This window comes from Ascaphus truei, chromosome 10, assembly GCF_040206685.1.
Source record: "Ascaphus truei isolate aAscTru1 chromosome 10, aAscTru1.hap1, whole genome shotgun sequence".
Taxonomy (NCBI): Eukaryota; Metazoa; Chordata; class Amphibia; order Anura; family Ascaphidae; genus Ascaphus; species Ascaphus truei.
The window spans coordinates 3,946,111-3,958,389 of record NC_134492.1 but is presented as its reverse complement, the minus strand read 5'-3'; the positions used below and the strand labels follow the sequence as shown (position 1 = coordinate 3,958,389).

The window sequence follows — 12,279 nt, the reverse complement described above, 5'->3', positions numbered from 1 at the left end:
ATTTCTGCATATCCTGTCCCACTGTCCCCCTCTGCTCTCCTGGCTAGATTGTGTGCTATTTGTTTTGATAGCATTCACATGCTGTGCTTTCCACCTAATCATGCCTATTAAAAAGAAGAGAAAACTGCCCATACTTCTGACAGGAAACAGATGCTGCATCATATTCTAGCAATGAAGAAACCACAGGCTTGCACCTCCCAGTTTTTATTGTGGGTATTCGCTGTGTTGCTGCATTATCTGGTTCACATTTTGGAGACCCATCTTACATTGGTGTTGCAAGGGTGAAAATAACCTGCCATGTACAGTATGCCACCTTCTTCTGCCATTAACAGTTTCCTAATTTAAGGTATGTTTCAATATTTAGGCTTGCAAAGGCACAATAATCAATATCACAAAATAAACCATACCTAATACTTTCAGTAGGGACTAATGAAGGCCTCGTGTCAAACAAAAGAAGACTTTAGTTCTCAAACTGCAGTGGTGGGACTGAATGATAAATGGTTATTCTGGGAACAGATTGTTTTTACAAAGGAAAGAAAGCCAGGCTAGTTTGGCAACAGGATGGGGACGGTCATTTGTTAAAAGAATGGCTACATTGGGGGGCCAGGTGGGACTACGGCTTGCAAGTTCTGGGCTCAGTGTAAAGCCAGAACATGATGCATAATGTACTGGACATTTCAGAGCAGTATAGCCCAACCCCTGACATGCTGCAAGGTGTCAAGCAAGTAATAACGCTCGAAAAGATCCCAAAAAAGTTATCCTTCAATTCTCATCCTTTTTATCCTTATTTTTTAACCAGGTTTGCCCCCTTTTTACAAAAATTTTAAACATGATATTCTCCAACTAATTGCATAGCATATTTCTACATGAATTGATGAGATTATTATTGTAGTGCCATTTTAATTCTTTCCATTTTGTGCATGTAATGATTTTGGGTGCAGTGCGGGGCACAATGCGCCCCTATTCCTGGTTACAATCTAATCTGTGGGGCCATTGCCACACATTAAGTAGAAGTGACAATAGGATTGTGTAGTGTAGAAGACTTTTACCCTTACTGTAAATTCTCTCCATGCAGTTGTGGGTTTTTTCACAGTAATTGCGGGATTTAAACCGTTGGCTAGCCCTCTAGTCTGAATTACGGTGTTTGAGCGAGATCTGCCAGTGTTGTACACACATTTATCCAACAGCAATCTCAGATTGTCACTGGAACTTTCTTCTGTGCTTGATTAGGCCAAAGTAGTTTGGAATTCACTGCAAGGAGAGCGAATGAACGCTATAAATTACTGATTATACTGTATTTTAGAAGATCCAAAACAATGCAAAATATAGCCCAAAAATGAAAAGTACACACACATTCGGAAACCCACAAAGTAAATGTTGTATCAGCAATGTATATATCAATATAAAGCCTTAACTGTAAGTCACAAAAATAAACTGCTGGAAGTGTGTCCGTGGCTTACAGAGACTAAGGCCTTATTCTGTACAGTGTAGTGGGCCCGTTTCTGGGTGGGGGGAATCCACGCCGAACGATGTTAGCAAGGTGCTCTGAGTTCTCTCTTGGATATCCGTACCTTTATTGCAATGAGAATACCCATCATGTTCTTTTTCTGTTTTGCTTTCTTGTCACAATCTTCCAGATTTGTTTAAGTATGGGAAATGGTGACCGCAGCTGGAAACCTGGAGGTTGCTTCTATATTGTCACACTAAGACTAAGCAATTACAACAATCTGTGTGTACTGTACCCAATTGTTGCAAACAATCAGCTTATATGGCTGTGGATGCCACACAACACGTATGTAAAATATTTATAACACTATAAAAATGACTGGATCTTTCACCACTAACTGATATGTCACAGGCCAATGTATGTTGGGTCCAGAATGTGAACGTTTTTATGAAGAAAAAGCTTGACCATGATTGGACATGTCTGCTAATTTCTTCCATGTCACAATCGCTGAATCAGCATGTTAAGCATCGTTTCGTTCTCCTAGATGCGGTTTGTGAAGAATGTGAGCTCGTGGAGAGAGATGAAACCAGGCTTCTATCATGGACATATTTCCTTTTTGGACTTTGCAAAGTAGGTTTCCTTTATCCACTCCTTTTCCTCGTTGTCACTAACCCTGCACCCGATTTAAGCCACATTTCGATGCCTCCACCCTGTGCCACCGGGTCGGCTTTGCAACGCATTGCAGAGATTTCTTTCTGCTCATGGCAGTCGTGCAGCAGCGCCCCCTAGTGAGCGCACGCTTGTAGTGATGAAGGAATGGCCCAGAAATGTCACACACACACATTGCCTTTTTTAGAGACTGTCCTCTCCGGCTCTCGATTCCGCTCTTGTGCTACGTTTTCTGCAGGAATAGGATTATTTTTGCTTGGTACCGTATTCCTGTTGAAGTATGTGGACATTTTTTACCTGCCTGATGCATTGACAATGTCTTTGTTCCATCAATGTATTATTTCTCTTGGGACCTGGTACCAGTTATTCATGAGGCGTTACTCTCTTGTTTACACTCTAATTACTGTCCAATTATGTGTTTCAGATTTGGAGTTAAAAAGAAACCAATTTATATCAATGTGATCAGGGATCCCATTGAGAGACTTGTTTCTTACTACTACTTCCTGCGCTTTGGGGATGATTATCGGCCGGGTCTGCGCAGGCGAAAACAGGGAGATAAAAAGGTAATCTGGACAGTAGGACACCTATAGATGGTAATTTGGACAGTACGACACCTATAGCTGATAATATGGACTGTAGGACACCTATGGATGGTAATAACCGATAGCTGGTAATATATTGAGCCTTCTGCACGGACACGTATGGCACAGATATAAAGTTATGGATTTGCAAACACTGATGTATAAATAACCCATTAATACTCCGTTATTGGTGTCCTAAGCATATTTTTTCAGCATCTTAAACCGTGTAGAATACACACACACACAAACACATTTTGTAGTTAACATTTGTTTTTTTTAAAGGCACTCCTATTTGTTTTTAAATCAAGGACATTGTTTATTCGTCCTTTTTGAAAAGCATCTTGTTTTTTTGCCTAGTGTTACTGGTTTCCATTCAAATCCTGCACTGTGACATTAATGTGCGCTGGTTTAGCATTAAGCAGCATCACAAGTGCCCTGTTCTCCTGCTATATAGTGAATGAGCATCAGTCTGCTTAAGGAACGAAGTGTGATTTGTACGGGTCACTTGAAGACTGTTGAATGCCTTTTTTTGGCAACGTATTTTGGGGGTTTGTTTCTTTTCTTCCTTTTTATTTAATATTTGTCTTAAACTTTTTGGTAATGCAGCTGGATAAATAACGTCTAACTTGCCACTATTAGCATATTATTAAATGAGGCAAGTAAATGCAAAGCATCTAGTCCTAACGTAAATATGTAAAATGATGCAATATAAAAAGGAAAACCGATGTAGCCATGTCTCGATTTGTGGGGGAAGGCGGGCGCATTAGGTGATGCGTTGTGTTTTGCGCAGCATTACAGTACGATTAACCAAAGACTAATGCTTTAATAAGAACAATGTGTCAGTTCATCGTTTTAAAGCAGAACCCACTTTTAAGAATAAAGTGAAGAAAAGTTCATGAGAAATGCATTTTATTTTGAATTGGAGAAAAACTAAATCTAACAATTTTCCCGGTCCTATTGTTTTTTTGTTTGTTTTTTTTTAACGTTTAAAACACGCCTGGAAATCACAAGACATTTTGCCTGATTTCATGTTCCATAGACGTGTATTGTGAGCTGTGGCTGCAGCTTCCTAGTTACTGCGGGTTCTATTGCAGAAGGGTTTCTGATGGGCCGAAGCTGCGTTTTCATACTTCTCCCTCTCCCACTCCCTCTCCCCCTCCCTCTCCCTCTCTCCCTCTCCCCCTCCTCTCCCTGTCCCCCCCCTCTCCCTCTCCCCCCTCTCCCTCTCTCACTCCCCCTCCCCCCCTCTCCCCCCCTCTCCCCCTCTCTCCCTCTCTCCCTCTCTCCCTCTCCCCCTCCCTCCCTCTCTCCCCCTCCCTCTCCCCCCCCTTCTCCCTCTCCCTCTCCTCCCCTTTCCCCCTCCCCCCCTCTCCCCCCCTCCCCCTCCCTCCCCCTCCCTCTTCCCCTCCCTCTCTCTCTCCCTCTCCCCCTCCCTCACTCTCTCCCTCTCCCCCCCTCTCCCTCTGCCCCCCCTCCCTCTTCCCCCCCTCTACCTCTCCCTCTCCCCCCCTCTCCCCCTCACTCTCTCCCTCTCCCCCCCTCTCCCCCTCCCCCCCTCGCCCTCTCTCCCTCCCCCTCCCTCCCCCTCCCTCTCTCTCTCCCTCTCTCTCTCCCTCTCCCTTTCCCAGACATTTGATGAATGTGTTGCTGCCGGAGGCTCTGACTGTGCTGCTGAGAAACTTTGGCTCCAGATTCCGTTCTTCTGCGGACACAGCTCCGAGTGCTGGTAGGAGGAGAACGCTGTCTTACCTTGTTAATGAAGTACCTTGTAACTGTTATCTGGTTTTAATAAGTTAGGATTTGTACATTTAGCAGCTTCCAACCAACTCATTTCTATTTTACGTTTACAATTATATTCTATAAAGTCTTAAGAGCTATGTAAAAGTGTCATTTCTACGCACCAGGGGCTGCTTAGATACCAAGCATGATCTATTTATATAATAGTTTTTGTTTTCCTTTATAGCACTGACTATGTATGCAGCCCTGTACATATAATTTTACAGGCACAACTAACCCCGGTTCCAAAAAGCTTGCAATCTAAATGTGTTGCCCGAGGTAACAGGGAGAGGAAAGGATTTGTCTAAGATTTAAGGAGAGCCGACACTGAGATTTAAGATGGGTGCTTCCCTTGTTTGATGGCAGTGACGGTGCCACAAAGCTGCTCATAGTGTGTTACTTTGGCTGGGTGGAGCAGTATGACAGTGGCACAACAACAATTGTTTATTTCATATAGCGCTTTTCTCCCAATGAGACTTAATTACAGTACAGCGCGCTGTAAGCAGCATTGTATATAGGAATGTTAGACAGTCCCTGCCCCATGGAGCTTACAATCTGTTTTTGGTGCCTGAGGCACAGGGAGATAAAGTGACTTACCCAAGGTCACAAGGAGCTGACACCGGGAATTGAACCAGGTTCCCCTGCTTCACACTTGGTCGGTGTCTTTACTCACTGAGCCGCTCATCAGAATGGTTCTTCAAGACTGTTTCCAAAGTTCTTTTGACAAAAATGTTATATGCACATAATACATGTTACTTTATTACACGTTTAAATAAATATTGTATATAAAAAGTACGAGAGCGATCCTAAAACTGAAGCATTATGGACGGAGTTCTTGTATTCCTACCGAGATAGATGTATCACAGCATAAAAGTGCTGAATAGAACTCTTGAGTTAATCAGCATAACCCAGTATAGAATAAAATCTGGCTTTCTTGAGAGCAGGGAATTTACTAATTGGCTGAAACTCACTAGAAACAGACAGCGGGATATTGAGTAAAAGTGTTAATACGTCATTAAATATTTATGAGAAGATCAAGTACTCATTAAACTTCCAATAAGTGTAAAGATTTGTCTCCCCGTACACAGCCTGCCATGTATCCAGCTGCGCGCCAGCTCTTCAGATCGAAAACCATGGCTTGGTTTAGTCACAACATTGTTGTGGTTCTTTCTATGTTGTCAAATTATTATAGCATGTCAGATCAGAATGGAACACGCAAGAAAGAGCACGCAGAGCACGCAGAGCACGCAGAGCATGGCATCGGACGGGGGGAGGTTCGTGGAGCTCTGCATGTTTGGTGCATAGGGAGAAAACCCTCATCTCCTTCCGTAAAATACACACTGCAATTTTTAGCGATAACAACTACACATTTATTCTCACACCTTCCTCAGAAGCTTCTGCCTATGGAAGAATTGAGCCCTTGGCGGGTGACACACAATCTCAGCATTACTATGTCTTTTGTTTGGTCATGTGCCCATTTTTGTTGCCCTCAAACTGGCACTGCTAGTTATTAGTATACTGTGAAATATTTCTCTCCCCGTAAGAGATGACTTAAACCCCTGAGAAGGAGCGTCTCAGTGAGTAAAGACACTGACTGGCACTGAGTGTGAGGCAGGGGAACCTGGGAGAAGGAGCGCCTCAGTGAGTAACGACACTGACTGGCACTGAGTGTGAAGCAGGGGAGCCTGGGAGAAGGAGCGGCTCAGTGAGTAAAGACACTGACTGGCACTGAGAGTGTGAAGCAGGGGAACCTGGGAGAAGGATTGGCTCAGTGAGTAAAGACACTGACTGGCACTGAGTGTGAAGCAGGGGAACCTGGGAGAAGGAGCGGCTCAGTGAGTAAAGACATTGACTGGCACTGAGTTTGAAGCAGGGGAACCTGGGAGAAGGAGCGGCTCAGTGAGTAAAGCCACTGACTGGCACTGAGCGTGTGAAGCAGGGGAACCTGGGAGAAGGAGCGGCTAAGTGAGTAAAGATACTGACTGGCACTGAGTGTGAAGCAGGGGAACCTGGGAGGAGCGGCTCAGTGAGTACAGACACTGACTGGCACTGAGTGTGAAGCAGGGGGCCTGGGAGAAGGAGCGGCTCAGTGAGTAACGACACTGACTGGCACTGAGAGTGTGAAGCAGGGAACCTGGGAGAAGGAGCGGCTCAGTGAGTACAGACACTGACTGGCACTGAGTGTGAAGCAGGGGAACCTGGGAGAAGGAGCGGCTCAGTGAGTAATGACACTGCCTGGCACTGAGTGTGAAGCAGGGGAACCTGGGAGAAGGAGCGGCTCAGTGAGTAAAGACACTGACTGGCACTGAGTGTGAAGCAGGGGAACCTGGGAGAAGGAGCGGCTCAGTGAGTAACGACACTGACTGGCACTGAGTGTGAAGCAGGGGAACCTGGGAGAAGGAGCGGCTCAGTGAGTAAAGACACTGACTGGCACTGAGTGTGAAGCAGGGGAACCTGGGAGAAGGAGCGGCTCAGTGAGTAATGACACTGCCTGGCACTGAGTGTGAAGCAGGGGAACCTGGGAGAAGGAGCGGCTCATTGAGTAAAGACACTGACTGGCACTGAGTGTGAAGCAGGGGAACCTGGGAGAAGGAGCGGCTCAGTGAGTAACGACACTGACTGGCACTGAGTGTGAAGCACACATTAAACATAATTATGCCCCTTTATAAAGCATTAGTAAGACCACACCTTGAATATGGAGTACAATTTTGGGCACCACCCCTTAGAAAAGACGATATGGAATTAGAGAGCGTGCAGAGAAGAGCCACCAAATGAATAAAGTGGATGGATAATCTGATTTTAGGAGAGACTAGCTAAATTAGATTTGTTTACATTGGAAAAGAGGCGTCTAAGAGGGGATATGATAACTATATACAAATATATTCGGGGACAATACAAGGAGCTTTCAAATGAACTATTCACCCCAAGGGAAGTACAAACAACACCGGGTCATCCCTTAAGGTTGGAGGAAAGGAGATTTCACCAACAGTTCTTTACAGTAAGGGCAGTTTAAAATGTGGAATTCATGACCCACGGAGACTGTGATGGCAGATACAATAGATTTGTTCAAAATAAAGTTGGACATCTTTTTAGAAAGGAAAGGTATACAGGGATATACCAAATAAGTAAACCTGGTGGAAGGATGTTGATCCAGGGAGTAATCTGATTGCCAATTCTTGGAGCCAGGAAGGAATTTATTTTCCCCTCCTGAGATCGTTGGCTATGTTACTGTTTTTTTTCCCCTTTCCTCTGGATCAAAATACTGTAAATACAAATATAAGATAGTATCTGTTGTCTAAATTGAGCAAAGATTGAACTTGATGGACACATGTCTTTTTTTTCAACCTCATCAACTATGTAACTGTGTATTCCTAATTCTAGAATACTTTTGACATGTAAATTGCCATTTCAGGGATGTAGGGAGCAGATGGGCTTTGGACCAAGCCAAGTACAACCTGGTTAATGAATACTTTCTTGTTGGCGTCACAGAAGAACTTGAAGACTTCATTATGTTGTTGGAAGCGGCATTGCCCCGTTTCTTTAGAGGAGCAACAGAACTTTACCGTTCAGGTATTTGGAGCCCAAATTTAACATTTTCTTCCTATGCTTTTTAGTGGATTAATATGCCAGGGGAAAAGTTGCACTCGTATATTGAATTTGTGATTTAATTTAATATATTTTATAGTATTCTCTAATTATTGGATTTTGAGCCATAAACATTGATCTTTTGTATACCTTTTCAAATGTGTAAATGTATCATTGAAGACAAAGAACTATGAGTATATTTGTCAAGCACTTATCGAGGCATATGTACGTTTCCCTAATTTCATTTAATGAGAAATTAAATCTGCGAATTAGTGTTGTGCTGGTGTTTTAAACACCCATTTTGTTTGTCTTTGAAAGATGGGGGTTAGACACCCCATAATCAGATTCTGGCAGGTGTTTATTTGACCCACTGTATGGTATCAGCGTAAGTGTAGAAATAGCTAATTGGTAAATACTGAAAGACTAGGCTGACCTTTTTCTGTTTTGGTGTTGGTTGTTTTTGTTTATTTTGTTTCTGTCAGAGGCCATGCTTAATAAATAAAGTGCTCTTTCCTTTAGAAGACTGTTACACTGACCATGGGTATTGTACTTTCTCTAACTTTATTGTTTTCTTGCTTTGTACCAAAAGGGAAGAAATCCCACCTCCGAAAAACAACCGAGAAGAAGGCACCTTCTAAGGAAACCACCGCAAAGCTCCAGCAGTCCGACATTTGGAAGATGGAGAACGAGTTCTACGAGTTTGCGCTGGAGCAGTTCCAGTTTGTGAGGGCGCACGCAGTACGAGAAAAAGACGGAGAACTGTATATTCTGGCACAGAACTTTTTCTATGAAAAGATTTACCCAAAGTCGAACTAAGGACAATTACCGCTGTTGGTTTAATGGACTACACTTTTTTGTTAAAAAGACTACATTTCAGGCCTACAGACTTGGTTGGTAATAAACTGTTGAGACGGTTCCATGATAACTTGCTGTGGTTGTCCTCATATGAGCCATGTTAAATGTTTGCCACTAAGAAAACGTGGTCTTCAGATAATATCATCCTTAACCGGCTGCCACAAGATCAGGCAGACTGGGAGATATCTGGACTTATTTTCACAAAACACTCCACAGTTCTCACTGAAAATATGCACTGAATAGAGACAGTCAGGCACTGGGTCCTTTTTCTTTTCTTTTAAGCATTCAGGCAAGTTTCGCTCTGTGACACGCAAGTCTCGCTCTGTGACACGCAAGTCTCGCTCTGTGACACGCAAGTCTCGCTCTGTGACACGCAAGTCTCGCTCTGTGACACGCAAGTCTCGCTCTGTGACACGCAAGTCTCGCTCTGTGACACGCAAGTCTCGCTCTGTGACACGCAAGTCTCGCTCTGTGACACGCAAGTCTCGCTCTGTGACACGCAAGTCTCGCTCTGTGACACGCAAGTCTCGCTCTGTGACACGCAAGTCTCGCTCTGTGACACGCAAGTCTCGCTCTGTGACACGCAAGTCTCGCTCTGTGACACGCAAGTCTTAAATTGTGTCCACTTCTAAATAATGACAGCTCCTGATTAAAGCAGCAAACCCAGCTGCTCAATATTTATTTAACCCCTGTGAACCAGGCGTCCCCCACAGCTGATACTCTATTTTCAGCTCCAGGGACCCATCTAGTTCAAGATATACCGGTAAAAGTAGCATGTTCCAGTCCCTCAATGGAAACAAAATGGCAGTTTAAATCTGTGTCAAGCGGGCCGACGGTGTAGCACGTGTCGTGGGGATTTAAAAAAAGAAAATACAGAATTGCATACATGTACCATACATGTGTTTTTACTGGTATGTATCTTGGGAGCTGAAAATAGTCCGCTCAGCTCTAGGACCCTGTGGTTCCAATCCGGTTTAACAAAACACAAATAAGGGGTTGATTGAGTTAGGTGGGTTTGGGATTTCTGCTTTAAATTGTGTGCTTCTCATGTTTTAATATTTAGCCACACTTTGAAACCGTGTCCTACACGCACATTCTTACACTGGTGCTTAGGAATCCCGTTATAATAGACAATCCCATTAACTATGACCTACTCCAGAAGACGGCGGCATTTCTTTTCCCCTCTGTCCAGAGACGTTTGGGAAACTCTAGCATACATTGAGACTTACTATTGTAAGTGCAAGTTTTATATTAGCGGGTTCCTGTTTAATCTCCGTTTATTACAATGTTTATTTAATGAAACTCCAATTGATGAGCTGTGGTAATAGGGTTTTCCTACTCCCCATACTTTTACCTGTAGAATATTTTTTACTAAAGTGCTTTGTAATGTGTTTTAAATAATCGCATTTGCAAACAGAATAAAAAGCTGTAAATACCGCACATTTTACATATTTGGACAAAAAGGTTAAGTAGTCAAAAAATGTCTCTACACCATTTTGTTCATTGTTAACAGTAAGCTGCATATGTTTTGATTTATATATCTGTGACCATCAGGAGTGGCCTCCTAACTTTAATCTTATCCAGAGGTTCATTCTATTCTAATTTGCATCTGGAGAAGAGACGGAGGAAAATATTTGTGTAATTATCTGGTTACAGCGACTATGCCTTGCAGCAAATAGCAGCGTGTCTGTTATTTCTTCAGTTAATAACTTCTAACATTGGCAAAGGTCACCATTCGGAGGTACCTTGGAATTTAATGTGTTGAAAATAATACTTGTGTTTGGGTAGAAATAAACAGTTAAGTTGAAAGTGACGACCTAACATGTACTGTTAAAATGCAGAATGCTTTCAACGAACACGCTGTAACATATCTTGGCATTTTGAAATAAGATATACAATATTTTCATCATGTTCTTGGCAATCACCTAATGTTTTTGTAGCAATGCCTATTTAATTTCACTTACTGCTATATCAAGTTGAAATGTACAATTTATCTACTGAGTTTTAGTGGCAAATCAAACTTGGTAACACTAAGCGTTTCCCAGCTAACTGTGCCAGACTTGAAACAACAACCGTGAAAAGGCTTCTTGGGAGACTGTTAAAGGTCCTCATTCTTTTGTATGCCAGAATGGAAAAATCCCGCGCCGCCTACAACCTTGCGTGCGGTGTCGCAGTGACCAACAACCGCGGCTCCTTATCCTGCTTTGCTGGTGCGACCGTCACCGGTCTGGTGCGCTCTTGCTGGACTTGGCGGTCAGTCACCGCGCTGCTTAGTGTGGGAAGCGGGTTCAGGGGGAATTGAGAGCTTGTTGGAGCGTTTCACAAGGGGTGGCGGAGGAAGCTTGGAGGTGGCTGGAACAGCCTAACACCCTCCAACCCCCTCCTGCCCAACACCACTTACAATGCAATAAAACTTCCCCATCTGATTATGCTGGCTGGCCCCCAAGTTGTTGTTTTTTTACATTTTTATCCGTCCCTGATGCAGGATGTCCGCATGTAAAAGGGCGGTCCCATGTAGCAGGTAAAACCACGTAGTGTAAGCGGCTTCCTTGGAAAGACACTCACCCTTAGGCTGATATTATACCAAGTGCTGCAAGGCGGCAGCGCTATACTGTGACGTCACCCAGCCGCCGAGCAGCATCTTGATTATACCGGGTAGGGAGAGCGGAGGAGGCGTGGCGGAGGTGTGTCCCTGAGCGGTTCGCCCTCACTGGCTGAACCGCTCATGTGACATGGCCGTCGCAAGAAAAAAAAAATCCTCTGTCTGTTCCCCAGCCGTCCGTTTTGCAGTCGGTCGCGCTGTGACCGTCGCTTGCGGCATGAACAGTTTCATAGGATTTTTGCATGTTGTATTGACGCCACGCGACGCCGCGAGCGTTTTTGGGTGTAATCACGGCCTTATAGTAACAAGTTTGACTTATTTGCCTTGTTGAACATTATTTTTTAACTGGTTGGTTGATGGTTTCGTAATTCCTGTATGAACAATAAACAATAAAATCAACAATTCACAGCTAGTTTTGAAAACCGACAGTCATCACCTAAAGACATTAAAGATTGCAAGAACCCTTCGGATCTGGTTTACCCTGGGAAAGGGGCTCATTATGTGCGTAACCGTGTAAAGCAGCTACATTTAGCCTGTTGACCTTTGTGTCCAGAGACATAGGTACTAGGTCATGGGGGTCTGGTAAAAGGGTAGGCAACTCCAGTCCTCGAGGGCCACCAACAGGCCAGGTTTTCAGGATATCTCTGTTTCAGCACAGGTGGTACAGTCAAAGACTGAGCCACTGATTGAGCCGCCTGTGCTGAAGCAGGGTGTGATCTATGGTGAGGAGGAACAGAAAGAGAATGGCTCCTGCCCTTCTGTTC

General features: G+C 43.9%; 1 protein-coding gene across 2 annotated transcripts in view; it reads left to right on the top strand.

Annotated features, from left to right (window-relative positions):
- Window positions 1-11,917, top strand: part of HS2ST1 (heparan sulfate 2-O-sulfotransferase 1) — an 83,102-nt gene extending 71,185 nt beyond the window's left edge. For both annotated transcript variants that reach the window (XM_075615607.1, XM_075615608.1), the window contains 5 exons: window positions 1,992-2,077; window positions 2,541-2,679; window positions 4,326-4,423; window positions 7,886-8,043; window positions 8,648-11,917. In XM_075615607.1, the coding sequence (XP_075471722.1) occupies window positions 1,992-2,077; window positions 2,541-2,679; window positions 4,326-4,423; window positions 7,886-8,043; window positions 8,648-8,874 (708 nt within the window). In that variant the 3' untranslated portion in view covers window positions 8,875-11,917. The remainder of the gene's footprint in view (window positions 1-1,991; window positions 2,078-2,540; window positions 2,680-4,325; window positions 4,424-7,885; window positions 8,044-8,647) is intronic.
- The last annotated feature ends 362 nt before the right edge of the window (window positions 11,918-12,279 follow it).